Raw genomic sequence first — 17,723 nt, forward strand, 5'->3', positions numbered from 1 at the left:
TTGATTGGTTGTTTGCAAAGAAATGTCACAAAATAAACCAATTACAATCATAATGATCAATTTTAAAATTCAGGTTACAACAACAGCAAAGTTACTAAAACAAAAATTACAACTATATCTTAAAACACCTATTCCATTATTTGTCGGTATATTTTGACATTTAAAATTGATTATTGTGCCAGGTTGGAAAAGGTTGATTCCCTGTTACTGGACTTTAGCGTGTCACTGTTCTCATTATAACCTATTTAATTGGGTCTTTTTAGTTGTCGTTGATATTTGCTGCTGTTATTGTTACATATATTGCACTGGTTTATTCTGTAATCATTTTCTCCATTGGAATTATGAAAACAGAAGTCAAACAGAAAATCTACTTTCTGTACATCTCCAATACTCTGGTTTCCAAAAGGCAGTTAATTACAAAACTCAACAGTGGATAGGGTTTTTTTTGTTAACCTTACACAATTCATATATCTGATGTTGCAGAAAGGCAGGTAAGCAATATTCAGGAGTGGGTTAAATTAAAGCAAAGTTTCAGATGTAGAATACCATCTCATAATATATATATATATATATATATATATATATATATATATATTACCATTAATAATTTAATCAAAACGAGTATCAGTAGTTCCCAAGATCTAGCCTTCAATTGCTCAATGAATCAGATGTCAGTACAGTGAAAATGTAGGCTACCATGACCTACGGTCACTTTACCTGGGATCATTTATTGTAGCAAATCCCCACGCAACTTTCATTACATTTAAGTGACTGATTATCCCAAGTGAAGATTATGTGACAACTATCCAACCAAAAATGTAAAAGAAATGGCCCTATCAAGTTTAATTTAAATTGGGGGGGGGGGGGGGGGGGGGGATTTATAAATTTCTTCATTGAAATTAAATATAAATTGCTACACTATTTCCAATTGTGTTCATGTGGGACACAATTCAGGACAACCAAACAGCATTCCCCACTGACCACTCAAATGGAACACATAAAACATTCCAAGTAATAGTATTAGTGTTTATCTTCAACCAATGAAATCTTCATTTAAAACACAAAATTTTAAATCTGATTGTTGATGCCTTAGATTGTCTGGCTAATCCCTACCTTCCTGTAGCTACGTTCACCTTCAAAAGATATGAAATCTGCACAACAATAATAACAAATACATATGATTTGGCTCAATTGTAAGTACTGTCACAAATTGGATGCTTAGTAGCTCAAAATTATTAAATCAGAGCCCTCCAATCTTCCCTTAAATAAACCATCAAGTGCAAATAGAAACTACAAGTAACAAATGCGTTTCCAAAATATTACCAGTTACACACACTAGCTATCATACAAGTGACATGTAAGCAGCTTATTCCTTCATAAGGCATTTACTATATTTATATATAATCAATAAAAAACCTTCTACAATATAGAAATTATTTCTAATTTGCAGGACTATTTTGAAATATATCAGAATGCTGTAAAATATTACAAATCTGTTTAAAGTATAAGTTCTTCTATTTCATCCTCTAAAGAATTGATGGCCCTTACTGCAGGTCTGTCTGCTGCAATGTGTGGCCGGCTCATGTTGGCGCTTGGTGTTTTGCCCACATTAAAGAATGGATAGTTATCTTTCTTCTTGGCTGGGCTGCTTTTCTCCCATGGGAAGGCTCCACCGGTGTCCTGAGTGGTCTTGCTTGCTGCAGGCAGATTCAAAATTTCTAAAGTAGAGACGTCGACATTGGCACTGGCACCAAACAACTGTTGCATCAGATTTGATTTCTTGTTATTCCCAAAAGCGGTGTCAAAGTTGTCCTTGTCCTTCTCTTCAGGGCTTTCACTCTTTTTGCTGGAAAGCCCAGTCCTTCCGGATGTCTTCCCAAAAGAAGGAGCGTAGCTGCCAAATGTGAGGTCCTCACTGGAGTCCACGGTCTTGATGGCTCTGCGACCGGAAGAGTCAGGCTTCTTGATGGAGTCGCTGCTTCTGTGAGATGGAACGCCGCTATGGAGGTTGTTCACCGACTCAGAGAACTTTAAGATTTTCTGTGTTTGGTCTGCCTGAGAGTGGGTCGCCGGTTTGGTGCTGGAGAAATCTGAGAAGATATCAGGGCCCTGGTTCTCGAGGTCGACCTCCCTCATCCTGGCCAAGAGCAGGTCCTTCTTACGCCGCTCTTCCTCCAGGCTCTGCTGGTCCTGGTTCTTCAGCTTCCTCTCCCTCTCCTCCTGCTGCTGCTGGTACAGTTCCTTTTCTCTCCTCTTTCGTTCCATTTCTTCCCTCTCCCACTCTGTGGAACAGGCAGACAAAACGGACAGTGTGACATACATGCGTACATTATAAAACCGCAATCAAAAACTGTCACTGCAGTTAGTTATCTATTGAAAGTGTTATAAATACCTATTTTATACTGGGTATAGATGTGATTCATAGCTCATGTCTAAGACACACAACTGTAAAACAATGTCTTTTCTTCACCTTCCCTGAGTCTCCTAGCTTTGTCCTCCAGTGCATGCTGCTCCTGGTCCCTCCTCAGTTTCTCCTCTCTCTCCTTCTCCCGCTCCTGCCTCTCCTTGGCCACTCGCAGGCGCTCCGCTGCCTCCCTCTCCTTGTTCTCTTGCTCCTGACAAACAGAGTAAGCATCTTAAATAATGCCAAACAAACAGAATATTATTATATTAGGTTTTATTCAACGTTGTAATTTAATAAAACTAGACCTGGGGTCAGTTAGAATTATACTTACAATTGCAGCAGAATTGTTTGCTGAAATTACAATTACAATGTGATTTTGTTCAATTACAGTTACAATTATGCAATAGTAATTGCAATTAAACTAAAAAGTAACATAAATAGCTACACACATAACATGTTTACTCTGTTTATTCTACCAAGCAATACAGAAACATACTATATAATGTTCGCAAACAAACTAGGTCACTAAAAGTGGTTGAAAATATGAGAAGAATGTATGCTCAATGTAAAACACAACATGGAACTGTGAATGATTAAGCTTGGAAAGGTGTGTAATTGAACTGTAATTAGTCAATTATATGATAATTACAATTACAAATACAGGTGTGTCAAGGTTCAACGACAATTACAGTTACAAATGCATTGTAATTGCAATTAATTACAAATTACACAATTACAATTGGAATTGACCAAATGTCTGAATAAAACTGCAAAGAAAAGTTTTTCCCATGTTACCCTTTTGATGTCTTATTGCGTGGAAATTCCTTTTTCTAACAATAACAGGTAAACCCTAACCTTTATAATTTTGCGCTGTGGTGTCTTTCTGACTGATGGACCAGAGACTGTTGCTCTGCCCTGTACAGCTTGATGACTCTTATCCTGTAATGGAAGGGAAGGCAACTGTTATAGAACTCACTTTCTTACTTACAAAATCAATGCTTCTCGTGCCAGGGAACTAGAACTGAAGAGAAGCTCCTGAACTCAGCGTCAAAGAACCTTAACACAACTGAATAATGTGACTGTAAGATATTGTACCTATTCTTTAAATTATTTTAAACAGAGTAAAATGTGCATTAAATGAACCTTGTCACAATGTGTAATCACACAAAGGTATTCATGGATATAAGTGGTAAAAGGAATGTTTGCTTTGTTTTAATTTAGTATGGTAATAAAAGCCTCATAATCCAATTTAAAGATAAACTTTTTGTTAATAATTATTTATTATACACCATCACAACCTTTCCAACCAACCAGATTGCTCTGTTGCAGTTGATTCCGTCACAATACACTGCTGGCTTTGATTTAAAGAGTATATAAAATGGAACTGATTATTTCCCCCGTCACTATGACAACCATGCAGAAGAGAGCAAACTAAAAAGCAAAAACGTGTAGATGTATTCAAAGTATACGTGAATAAAAACCAAAAGAAAGATGACAAAACATGTTTCAAGGTAATGGTGTACAACAGCGAAGATTTGTTATTAAGAGCTGTGAACTTGGAGGTAAACATCCCAGCTTTATTTGAATTCAGAATGTTTACCTCCTTGTACACAACACTTAACAACTGGATTTTCGCTAAATTAAACTACAGTCAATTCTCGATTATCTGGGCTAATGGAAGGGGGGGGTGGGGGGGGGGGGCCTGGATAATGCAAAACCTATAACAACTTATTAAAAACATATACAATATACTGTACTTACTTTATAGTTTCTTAAAATAGTCTGTCATTCTTGATTTTTTCAGTGATTTCCTCTTTGACAAACCACTTGAAGAATCGGACATATGTATGAAATCAACTCTTCCTTCTTTCTGAAATTACGAACCCTGTTCACCAATTCCATATTACACTGAAACTTGATTTACAGCACTGCCTTTTTCCAGGTTTTCAACTATTTCAAGTTTTTCTTGAATTGTTAAAACCACGCGTTTTCTTGACGACCTGTTTGCAGTCACAATGGCACCGAGTCACTGACCTAATAATGGAACACACCTGTATTTTTCTTCCTTTTTTGCAACTATGGTAAATCCGCAACCTGGATTATCCACCCACTGATAATTGAGAGTTGACTGTACATTATTATGTATGCAAATAAATAATAAAGCAACTTGCCTTCAATGAAAAATAATCATCTTCTTCTGGATCTATTGTCTCATCAGTAATAGCAGGAGGTGGAGGAGGAAACTCAACGGCCAACAAGTTCTCATCAGTCTGCACTCCTTTTGTAGTGTTCCGGTTTAGTGCTGCATTTTACAGAGAACCGTTGAAGTCACTTTGACACTTTATTTGGGCCTCTATTCACCAATACATTATATAGAAGAAGAAAAATACAAACAAATGGATTTAGTAGGACTGATACATCTGTCAACGGTCTGTGGAATAGAATTCCATGTGGTGGCTTTGCTACTGTACTGTACAGTATGTGCAAAGGACACTTTACTGACAGATTCTATACATTCCTGTTATATCTAAGACTACAAAACAACAAACACATTACCTTTCTTTCTTTGGGTGATGTCAGTGTCTTTCTTAGGAGATGGTTTCAGCATCCGATTAGCATAGATGTTTTTTGTATCAAGTTCCCTTTCCTTTTCCTAATTTAAAAGAAATTTTAAAAAAACACATAACTCTTACAACTACTGTATTTTGGTACATATAAAAAGAAGCTTTTAATTGCCTTTTTATTTTTGTATTGTACCATTTGTATGATGTTTGCAATCATTCTAAGAGATTATTATTGCAATTAGCCAATTATTGTTTTTTGTAATACTGTAAAGCCATTGTTTGCTAAACTAAAATCATTTTTGGCACAAATATCAAATTCCACTAACAATACATACTTCATATATTGCAACTGGTCGCCAACATTTCTGTAGAATAGGTTTTATGGGTGTGATTCGCCAAATATTTTGGTTGCCAATATTTATGGCTTTACAGTAAGTCTGTGGTAGGTGCTTTGATGATGGGCTAAATTCTCAAAGCTAATTACTCCAATTCATCATTAACACATTTTTTGTCTGAAATAAACAAAACATAATTTGCATTTCTAAAATGAATAATAAACAACTTTATTAGGTATGTTTCTACTATGTTGCAAATCTAGCCGTATGAGTTCAGAAGCTGTTCTTCAGTTCTAGTTAGCTGCTGAAGACAACTGTAATGTAGGCTACATCAGTTCTTCATACTGGTGCAGAGAAGTGTACTGCCAGCAAAATGCTTCTGTTTCTGAATCAGCAGCATGGACAGGATAGGCATGTCTGTTACCTGATATTGAAAAGGATATGAGTTCAGAGCAGAGGGAGAGGATGCGGCGGGAATATGTACCTTGAGTTTGTGGCTGAGTCGCTCCAGTTCGTCCCGCATGTTTTTGGCATCCTCCTGAGCTTCATGTGCTTTCTTCCTCTCTGCTGCAAGTTGCCTCTGAAAACTACTGTTGCTCAACTCCAAGTTTTTCTCCAGATCCTGACAATTAACACAGAAGAACATATGAAATGGTGCAGACTGAGAACTAGGAGCTTCAAACTCAGACTTCCTGGGGGCAGGCCATTTTTTCCACACAGGTAAAAATGTTGGTGCAAGATCAATCCCTGAATGGCAATTTCAATGTGTTTATTTATTTAAATGCAGTACGGATAATGGAATCATGAAGACAGTGTTTAGTTGCAATCTCTTTGATACATAATCAAGTAAAATTACATGTTTCGTACGAACATATATTTTTTCAATGATTTGCCTGTGATGTTTACTGTTTTGCAAATTGCTATAGTGCTATGATGTTATTTGTAAGTTGTTTTGTTGCTGATTTACATAGTGGCTTTTTACTATTGGTGCATTGGGCTGATGTAGTATGATTTGTCAACTTCATAATCATGTCTTAACTGCTTACTCCTTGAACAACAAAACAAAATGGTTAAAACCACTTGATTATGTACCAAATAAGTACGAATGTCCTGAAAAACGGAAGTTATTACCTAGCTTCAGCACATTGGGGGCACCACTAAAACAAGTATGAATACACATTAATCTAGAAACTGGACTACAAAAGTCCAACAACCACAATTTAGTAACAAAAGTAAATTTAAAATAAATAGAATAATATACAGTACCTGTGTGTGACAGACTGGCAAGAAATGTACCCAGTGGGGTTCTGTTTACATCAATAGAATAAAGGGAGCGAAGCTCGAGTGGTTCATAAATGTGAGAAATCCCCAGGAGTGATATTCTGTGCTTCCTAATGTGCCACTCTCAATGTGCATATTTTTATTATATATACAGCAGAGTGACATGTTGTTTCCAATAGTATCAAATTTACTTCAAGTATCTCATCAAAATAACTTCTAAGGAGACTGGTGTCAGTCATTTACTAAAGGAGGTGGTTTATGACTTGTTTTTGGTTTATGTAAGAACATCCTCCCAATAAAAACCGTATACCACGAACGATCATTCAGTTTTCTGTTTATACCACAAGCATATATTTAAAATAAATAGAAATAACATGTGTACATTTTCTATATTAAATGAATTATTCAGCGATTATTTTACCTGGCGGATCTTTACTTTCAGTGTCAACAGACTATGCTTCAAACAATATTGTTTGAACTACCGACATGCAGCTCCGTCCTGAATTTCAGCAGCACAGCACTGGATTGGAATGTAAACACTTGATCAAACATGCTAATGACATTGTGTAGCACAAACTGATAATGGTAGCATAACTCTGTCTGTCCATATATTTATTTGCGTTTAAAAATTAATAAATAAACTCTTGGAGACTAATCATTTTGTTTCCAAGTGATTCCTTAATCACATTTACATTTAAGATATTAGTATGACAGGACATAAAGTGACCAAAAAAATCTCCTCCTTTTTGTTACAAATGTACATACAAAATTCAAGCCACAGTTCCTAAGATACAGCCTTCATATGCACTAGCATCACATGCCAGAAATAATGAAGACCTACAATTTCAGATTTGAGCTTTAAAAGCAGGGTTTGAGTGAGAATCCCAGACTCAACTGGAGTCACATTCTAGATAAAGAGAGTACCTTAACCCTCCTGTCGTTGTCTTCCAGTCGTGCGTCCGCCTGGGCCAATTTTCGGGCCAGCTCATCCCGCTCAGCTAGCTGCTTATCCTCAGCCAGCTTGCGTAGTTTCTGCAGGGAGGACTTGATGCAATACAGCTCCTCCTCCGAATCCTTGAGCCGCCTTTCAGTGGTGCGCTCCTTCTCCTGCGACTTGCGCAGCCGCTCCCTGAGCGTGCGCACTTCGTTACTGTGGCTGGATATGAGCTGCGCAATCTCGCTCTCCGTGTCCTCAAACTTGTTGAGGGCCTTCTCCTGCCGGTGCTGCAGCCGGCGCAGCACCTTGTTCTCCTTCTGCAGCTCCTCCAAGCGCAGCTGCTGCTCCGACATCTCGTTCTTCAGTTCGTTTATCTTCAGAAGCCGTGCAGACAGCATGCGTTTAGTCACGAGGTCCAGGTCCTTGGGCAAGGGCTCCTTGTTCAGGCTCTGGGAGCGGAAACCCCACTTCTGCAGCCCCCTGGTTTTGTTTGTGAGGTTTCTTGTGCCTTTCTTCTTCAGTCCTGCAGAGGGCGAACGGAAAGCAAAGGGTGGCGTCAGTAACAAAAACTGGATAACAGGATGGTTAAATACATTGTATTTATGCAAGGTTGTTGAGGGTATTGTAACACACAGATATCCTTTCACAACTTTTTCAGTTTTAATGAAGGCACTATTATAAAGTGGCTTTTATAAAGTACCAAACTGCCTATTTGGTGATATAAACAGTGACCAGACTAATAAAACATAAATAGTGGTCATTGCCTATACCTTTAGTTCACTAAGATCTGTACTAGGAAGCTGAGACTGAAAAGCGTTAGATTTGTATTAGAAGCAAGCTAAAACGTCACATACTGTAAATGGCACACCATGGTGGTCGGTATTGGGATAAGAAACCTCTCTACTGCACTGACTTGCATCCAAAGAGTAAAATAGTCGTTTGCAGTCTAAAAATGTCACTGGAGGAAAAGTAGTAGCTTACCCAATTTGTCATTTTATTACAGGAAGAGAAATCCTGGGATAACATTGGCTGAAAAGTCAACAAACTAAGGAACATTTGTCACAGAATATGCAGTGCAGCATGAAATCTAATCATTACTGTTGAGGTTATTAGGGAAATGTGGCCGCCATGAAAACAAGATGAGCAAATGCAGTTTAAATCAAGGAAAATGTAATATCTGTATAAATAACAATGCACCATATTAATAGAACCTTAAGGCAGATAGCTGTTGTTAAAGGGTCAGCAACTTGACCTCTACTGAGCTTCTCGCATCAACATCCAATTAATGCTACTTTTGCACTCATTATGCACCAACATGCATGAAGACGAGTTACACTGTCACTGAATCCTCAGGATTTGTTTCAGTGAAAAATTAGGTCAGATTTCTAAAAATAGCCAGCTATCAAAGAAAGGATAGAAAAACTGTCTCAGTGACTTTTTTAATACCTATGATGAGCATCCTTTGTTGTAAAACAGCAAGATTGGTAGTGCATGTTATTGCTGGTGTATGAAATTATACTTAGTCTTAGACCTAATAAATGTGCTTAAAGAAACTGTATCTTTGGATCACTAATATAGCTCTTGAGTGGAATGTGGGTAAACTGGTGAAGGACATTATAAATGACAATACACAGAGGTTGAAGGAATAATCTGTATTAATCCAGGGGTGAAATCCTCAACAAAAAAAAAAAAGTGCAGGTTCTCATATCTCATCTACAATTTGAGTGCCAATGAAGAAATACTTTAAAAATGTATACATATTGGTACACAACACATTTATAAATACAAAATAAGCCTTAAAAAATAACTGATCAATTATAACCAATTCACCATAAACAAAGAAGCTGAAAATACTGAAAGCTTTGTACCCTCTGCCTGTATCACTCAGTCATGTACTGTAATATAACACTTAAGCTAAACCTTAAATGACAAGCATTAAGAAATATTACTATTACTGTAGAGGGAGTTTTGTTTCAAGATATCCTAAAAAAGGGATGATGTTATAAAAAATGGTATAAAAAAAAACAACTGTGCTGTGAAAAAATTATACAAAAAGGTCTAAGTCAAACAATGCACCATAGGGGCTAAAATACCCCTCAAATTTATTATGTAACAGGCACTACTACAACTAATGATGTACTTGGCCATTTTCACCTCCATTGTATTCTCTGAAATTATCCCCATACTTTCCAGACTCTGGGTACTCACCTACAACAGGACCTGGCCATGCCACAATAATAGCCTAGGATTAGAACATATATCCTTGTTTCTTATTTATTTTGTACTTATTACTTATCTTACAATAATATGTTCTGTGTGCTTCTCTGTTGTGTTTCTGTGTAGATTAATTACCATGATCTACTCCAGAAAATGATTTTTCAGGCAGAAACAGTATAAAAGTAGACACTTATTTTAAATTTTTCCATGGTATTGTCGTTTCTGTACAAGAAACAAAGTGGCAAAAATTAATATCTCATAAAGTAATATCATTACTGTGGTTTACTTCTGCCTTTTTTTAGATGTGTGCACAAGTGAAAACTCACATTTAGCTTAAATAAACTCTTCAAAATGTTTTAGAAAAGGGGGCATTGTACAAAGAAGAAACACCTCACCGTTATAACAGTAAATACTAGGATCACAACAAAACAAAACGTTGATGATTATGCTTAACATGTACCTTGCAAGTTGGGCCCGTGTTTGAAAAGCGTGAAGCACACCTGCACCTGTATCCTGATTCTGACTCGCTTACCAAATCTGAAGCTGCACTTTGATCCTGTTTTTTATGTTATTGTTAATCCCTACTGTCCTACACATCACTTGCCATTTTAGAAAATTTTGCGCAAATTCTGGCAATGTGGCAAATCAAGCAAGGCAAAACACATTATGAAAATTATTTCTAACATTTATCAACTACATAATTTATGGCAAACACTGACGTGGATTTTTGCCTTCAAATTCATGTGCAGCAATGTTCGTTTCGAACATTTCAGGTAGTTTCTCCGCCACACTAAAGAAAATAATGATTACTTCATAATAATGATAATTACTCCATAACGCTGTTTTCACGTTGCACTGCTAAAGTCTTCTCTCGATCAACGAATGAGCACTGACACAAAGCTAAATGGGCAGAGATTTGTGACTCATGCCAAAATGAAATCTGATCACAATGAAAGCTTGGCTAATCAACATGCAGTGATTATACTGACGTTAATGGTGGCCAATAGCAGCTAACGGAAACAGAAGCAGTGTGAGGAAACATAATGCAAGCAGCACGAACTCTGCTGAATGAAAGTACATTTGAGAAACGTTGTACTAGTGGACTGTGTGAGTGGATGGAATGCATCCGCGTTGGATGAAAAGCAGATTAAATAAGTCCCGGTACCCAGTACTGGCATCAAAATAAGTCCCGGTACAGAGTACCTGTGAGTACCGGCAGAATTTCACCCCCATATTAATCCATGTTAATATATATGGGGTCAGAATACATTTATTTTGAATTATCATTAATGGGGGAAATTCATAAATTTCGTACAAAGCGATACTTTAGGGTAGTTCTATGAGAGGAGCATTATTATCAAACAGAACATTAAATCTTGATTTGGAAGTGAACTTAGATATGGTTTGACACACTTGGAAGAAATGATGTAGAATTAGAAAGTGCTAACATTTACTTTTTATGCGAACTACTGTGCCAGAACTAATTACTAGCAGGCCCACAAAATATCAAAATTGAAACTCAAAATGTTTCAGCAAAGACGAGGAAACTGGCTTTTTACAAATTCACTAAAGACTATTTCACTCAATGTTTTTCCTTCTTTATGCAAGTCAAGGTTGTTGTAATAGTAAAAAAAACACTAGTGGAGGCTTTGACTAAATTGTTGATGCTCATAATGCATCAGAGTAGTAATGTCTAAGACTTTTGCATAGCGGTGTATAATTATATATATAAATAAAGAGAGAGAGAGAGAGAGAGAGAGAGAGAGAGAGAGAGAGAGATATTTAGTACTTTTATATATCTTCCTATTCAGGTTATTTAACTAATGGGTTTAGAGCAAAGTTTTTTTTGCTGACACTTTTTAACAAGATAAACTGTATATGTATATAAAATACACCTATAGGTATTTAAAAAGGTACATAATGTATCATCAAAAACCCTTTCACTTCTTGTACTGTAGGTTGACCAGGATGGCTTACACTTGCACATTCTTTTCCTCAACAGTATTTAACTCAATTCTTTTATATCAGCGGAAGCAGTAAACCACACCCCCTTTCCTGTTTTGAAACTTGATGAAATTTCTGGAAGTTTAGGGGAACTCCAACTTAAGACTTTATATATTTCAGAGAATTTTTTCTTGTCACTAGGGAGAAATATAGCTGGCTCATTCTTTTTCTGTGGATAAAAAATCCTCTGAATTCCAAGAAAAATAACAGTTGCATCATATTTCTTACAGTATCACTGGTAGTGAATGTCATTGCTATTGCAACTTTGTCAGGTTTTTACAGAAAATGCAGGAGTGATCGACTGTCAAAAGAGGATACAAATGTTACGATGCTATGGTCAAGTGCTTCACAGTGGGACAAACAAACATTTTATAGGACAGTCTTGCCGATCTGACTGCAAAAAACAAACAGTTGCAAAGCGAGACTGAGGCACTGCAAAGCGAGACTGAGTCACTGCGACAGAACTTGACAAAAGAATCACAAGAGCTTAAAAGTTGCAAAGATCTTTATACCAAGGTGGACAACAAGAATACAACAGACAAAGAAAAACAACAGTGTGAGAAAAATGTGGCGCAACAGCAAAAACAGATTCAGGGATACACCTCTGAGAACAAGAAACTCCAGCAGCAACTAGAGAAACTTTCTAGAGGGAACACTGTAGAAAACATGAACATCGCCACCCTCTCTATAGCTGTGTGGATAACGGCCCGCTTGTCTAACCGAGTGAAGGAAATTCATTTTGCAAATCACAATTATGAAGTCCAGTAAAGCAGTGGAGAAAACTGTTGTTTGTCTGCACCGAGTGATCCTACCTGGAGCAACACTGAATGTAATGAGCAATGCAGAGCTGAAACACTCTGAACACCCACACTCTGAATTATTAGATAGGTGTAGTGGACTGGTGTGTCATTTATTATCAGTATGACAATCTGTGAACAAAAGTACACTACTGAGGAAGCTGCTTAAATGTAGCAAACAATTTGTTAGGTCAGTGTTTTACAATTTTGAATTACACCATACTTTTTATTTGCTTATCAGCTGTCTTAGTAACTTTGGAATTCTTAAAAAAAAATAAAAATCATAGAAACAGAAAGTAAAAGCTTTTATCTCATTTAAAAATGTTCTTTCTTTTATTTATTTATTTTTTTCAAAATACCCCAAATCTGACCTGGAACTTTATATGAAGTCACATGTATATGAAGACCCCCTGATCTATAGAATACGTATCTAACCTGGAAGCATTTGTATAATACTTGGTCATATAAAATTACTGTTATAATCGTTCTATGTGTTTCAAGGCATATTTTATAACTTTGTGTATTTCCTCTCTCTCCATAAAGACACATGTAACCGATGTCCATGCCTGGATAATCTAAGCGCTTACCTTTTTAGGCTTGTTGATATTACCTTGATGGGATTAACTTTGTCTGTATTTCAATAAACCTATATTCCATATTCATTTTATGTATTTTTATAAATGAATAAAACCGGTGTTCATGTGGTCTTTATTGTTTTTATACCATTCGAAAAGTAAATGAACTGGATCTTTCAGGTTATAATTAAATGTACTCTGTTATAGTTCTGTTGTGTTGAGTCACAGAAATCACATTACACCCTTAGTTTGTTGCATTTTTAATTGAATTCCTATACCATATTTTTGTACAATATTATTTTTCCCTAGTTATGACATCCCTGCTTATCAGAGGTTATTATATATGTGGGGTAATTGTTTGAACATTTTGAGTCCTTATATTATAAATAAAAGAACAAAGTAGAGATGCACTGTATGATACTCTTCATGACCGTGTGAAAACTGTGCCATCTACAGGTAGGAACCAGAACATGAAATCACACAGTTTGACAGCATCCTTGTCATATGCTGCAACATTATTTTAAATTGGATTATAATGACTAGCTCATCACCAATATTAATCTATTCACCCGTTATTTGTTTTAAGAAGTCCATTCTAACCAGGAGACATTGTCTACAAACTGGGTTTAAAACAATCATTACACAGATGTAATTTTCATATCAATATGGTTTATTTTATCATTTTAATATGTAGTCTAATTATTAAAAAAATATCTTTGCTTGTTAAAACATCATGCAACATTTAAAAAAAAACTGTTTAATTTGCATAGGGAATGCAAATGGGCAGTTAGCATTTCTAATTTCTAGTACATCAAACCCTGTAGCCCTGGAGTATGGCTTAGCATATAAATAAAATATTAGACTGGGGCAGTTGCTGCTATAGTACAGCAATGTAGCCTGAGGTGGCATTTGATGCTAATGATCGCTCTATTAAATATTTTAAAGGCTTCTAACACTTCAAAATTCTCCAAAGCAAAATACGGAAGGTGGGTTTTGTCATCTAAAGTAATCACTTTAAGACTGGTGACATGAGCAGAACCTGTGCTCCATTAACAGAAGAAAACTATTAATGTTCTTTAGAAACAAAATTGGGTTAGTCTATTTAATTGATCTTAACAGAGGCAGATCTACTGCCACCATTTAAATCATTAAAAGAACAATACATACCTGAACTTCTATCACAATACCATATATCATGTGAAGATTCATGATTCATTGACACACAATTAAGCATTGCACCCTAATTCTAGGTTAATTTTCTTATATATTTTACAAGTACTGTAGGTTGCTAAACCAACTTGAAACGATAGAGATTCAGATTTGGAAAACACCACATTTGTCTCCTACCCATCCAGTTAAAAGCTAAAATATGTTTTGAATAGAACTTAGATGTGCACTATGGTACATTAAAGGGCATAGCTTTCCAGCTACCATGGTATTCAAAACGTTAAGTACCTTAATGAAGAGGACAGTGTGCACTCTTCTCAATATACAGTATACCTCTAGGACTTGCAGTATATTGGGCTTGCTGTGGTAGCCTGGAGAACTGAAACATGGGACGTGGCTGGAGAAGAAGTTACCTTGTTTGTGAGCTGGGCTGCTGGAGATCCGTTTCATGAGCTCTGTCCTCCTGGGGCTGGGAGTTCTGGATCGTGAATGGGAATGATCAGATTCATAGGAGTCATGATCGTAATCGTCTGAATAATAAGAATCACTGTTCTTGTCGTAATGCGAGTTGTGATCGTGTTCCCGGGTTCTAGTCCTCCCCCTGTCTCCCATAGTGCTCTTGCGGTCTGCCTTCACCTGGTCGCTGTCGTGTTTGGTCTTATAAGAGGCTTCACTGTCTTGGTCGGTGCTCCTATGAGAGTGCAGGCTCCTTTCTGTTTCTCGGTTGTCCTCATGCAACTTGTTCGATCTTGGGGAATCCATGTTGGCTGTGTGCTGCCTTTAACGGTGGCAGAACTTTTCTGAAACAGAAAAAAAGGACAATGAAAATGACTTCTCCCCACCCCCATTCACATAATTTGTCATTTTTTTATTTTTATAAAAACAAATCTAGTTTTACATAAATTAAACTCTTTTGACTGCAGTTGGTTTTCTTAAGCCTTTCATGAATGAAATATTGAAAATAGCTGAATTTTTTTTCCCATTGTTGTATATGGGGAAAAAGTGCATCCTCATATGAAGCTATCATGCTTTTGCATCTTCCATATGTCCCCATATAAAGACTAGAGGATAGTTTTTTTTATTTGTCCCCACATGAGGTCGCCATGCATGAAAGGGTTAACAACAGTCTAGAAAACTACCATATTTAAGTGAATCTCTCAAAACCTTAAAAATGTATGTTATAAAAGAAAAATGTTTTTACAGCACCTTACATTTTTGATAAAGAAAAAATTATAGCTAGATCAACAAAAGGATCTTTTGATTAGTCCGAGCCAGTAACATCTAGTGTATGGCTACCGAAATCTTAAAATCTGTCATTTTATTTAAAATAAAATAAACAAAACTCAATTTAAAAGGAAGACTGTCAAAGTATTACATGCTGCATGTTCACATTTTCTTTCAAAAAGATCAGTAAATAATTGGATTATAGTGATATTTCAAACTAATTAGTTTCTTTAATTAGTATCACACGTCTCCAATCTTGTAATCAGTCATTCAGCCTATTTAAATGGAGAAAAGTAGTCACTGTGCTGTTTGGTATCACTGTGTGCACCACACTGAACATGGACCAGAGAAAGCAAAGGAGAGAGTTGTCTGAGGAGATCAGAAAGAAAATAATAGACAAGCATGGTAAAGGTAAAGGCTACAAGACCATCTCCAAGCAGCTTGATGTTCCTGTGACAACAGTTGCAAATATTATTAAGAAGTTTAAGGTCCATGGAACTGTAGCCAACCTCCCTGGGCGCGGCCGCAAGAGGAAAATCGACCCCAGATTGAACAGAAGGATAGTGCGAATGGTAGAAAAAGAACCAAGGATAACTGCCAAAGAGATACAAGCTGAACTCCAAGGTGAAGGTACATCAGTTTCTGATCGCACCATCTGTCGCTTTTTGAGTGAAAGTGGGCTCCATGGAAGAAGACCCAGGAGGACTCCACTTTTGAAAGAAAAACATAAAAAAGCCAGACTGGAATTTGCTAAAATGCATATTGACAAGCCACAATCCTTATGGGAGAATGTCCTTTGGACAGATGAGTCAAAACTGGAGCTTTTTGGCAAGTCACATCAGCTCTATGTTCACAGATGAAAAAATGAAGCTTTCAAAGAAAAGAACACCATACCTACAGTGAAACATGGAGGAGGCTCAGTTATGTTTTGGGGCTGCTTTGCTGCGCCTGGCACAGGGTGCCTTGAATCTGTGCAGGGCACAATGAAATCTGAAGACTATCAAGGCATTCTGGAGCGAAACGTACTGCCCAGTGTCAGAAAGCTCTGTCTCAGTTGCAGGTCATGGGTCCTCCAACAGGATAATGACCCAAAACACACAGCTAAAAGCACCCAAGTATGGATAAGAACAAAACATTGGACTATTCTGAAGTGGCCTTCTATGAGTCCTGATCTGAATCCTATCGAACATCTATGGAAAGAGCTGAAACTTGCAGTCTGGAGAAGGCACCCATCAAACCTGAGACAGCTGGAGCAGTTTGCTCAGGAAGAGTGGGCCAAACTACCTGTTAACAGGTGCAGAAGTCTCATTGAGAGCTACAGAAAACGTTTGATTGCAGTGATTGCCTCTAAAGGTTGTGCAACAAAATATTAGGTTAGCGGTCCCATCATTTTTGTCCATGCCATTTTCATTTGTTTTCTTATTTACAATATTATGTTGAATAAAAAATCAAAAGCAAAGTCTGATTTCTGTTAAATATGGAATAAACAATGGTGGATGCCAATTACTTTTGTCAGTTTCAAGTTATTTCAGAGAAAATTGTGCATTCTTCGTTTTTTGTGGCGGGGTACCAACAAATTTGAGCATGTCTGTATATATATATATATATATATATATATATATATATATATATATATATATATATATAGGGGTGGGACACTCTGCCACAAGGAGATGTCTATAAGCTGAAAAGAATCATAATCAAAAGTACTATGACTACAGGCCATTTATAATGTTTTTCTGATATGTCTGTATAGGCAATTCAAAATAACTATACAGCATAAGTGATGTTAAAACACAAACAAAAAGAAAACAACCAAAGAGCAGTGCACACCAAAGTCACTGAAAACACATCACTACTTTTTTTTTTTTTTTTTTTTTTTTACCATGTTTGAAATCACTGTGGGAAGGAGATTCCAATCACTTGGTATCTATGGTTGTTTTTGTAAGGGAAAATAAGGTAAATTACTTATTCATAGTCTACTACATTTAATATTATACACTGCTCTTTCAGCTTGGTTCAATGATTAAGCTAGAAGTGGCTGCCTCCTGTTTTTTTATTTTACAGTAATATGTCCTCATTTTCTTTTTATGTTAATGTCTAATGTATCCAATACTTGCTTTTTTCAATACAAACACAGCAAGTTTACTAAAAGACTCACTCAATAACATGCATTTTTAAACTTTTCAACTGTTATTTGCACTTTTTTCCACCAAAA

The 17,723-nt window shown here is 36.6% G+C and overlaps 1 protein-coding gene across 3 annotated transcripts in view; it reads right to left on the reverse strand.

Moving 5' to 3' along the window:
• Positions 1–859: 859 nt before the first annotated feature.
• lca5 (lebercilin LCA5) overlaps positions 860–17,723 on the reverse strand; it is a 19,487-nt gene continuing 2,623 nt past the window's right edge. For 2 of the 3 annotated variants that reach the window (XM_034019088.3, XM_034019089.3), the window contains 8 exons: positions 14,695–15,081; positions 7,509–8,044; positions 5,788–5,925; positions 4,961–5,057; positions 4,576–4,706; positions 3,260–3,343; positions 2,471–2,615; positions 860–2,282 (listed from right to left, as the gene is read on the reverse strand). In XM_034019088.3, coding sequence (XP_033874979.1) covers positions 1,498–2,282; positions 2,471–2,615; positions 3,260–3,343; positions 4,576–4,706; positions 4,961–5,057; positions 5,788–5,925; positions 7,509–8,044; positions 14,695–15,043 — 2,265 coding nt within the window. In that variant the 5' untranslated portion in view covers positions 15,044–15,081 and the 3' untranslated portion in view covers positions 860–1,497. The remainder of the gene's footprint in view (positions 2,283–2,470; positions 2,616–3,259; positions 3,344–4,575; positions 4,707–4,960; positions 5,058–5,787; positions 5,926–7,508; positions 8,045–14,694; positions 15,082–17,723) is intronic. The other variant, XM_034019090.3, reaches the window with a different exon arrangement.

The sequence above is a fragment of the Acipenser ruthenus genome, chromosome 6 (assembly GCF_902713425.1).
Source record: "Acipenser ruthenus chromosome 6, fAciRut3.2 maternal haplotype, whole genome shotgun sequence".
NCBI lineage: Eukaryota > Metazoa > Chordata > Actinopteri > Acipenseriformes > Acipenseridae > Acipenser > Acipenser ruthenus.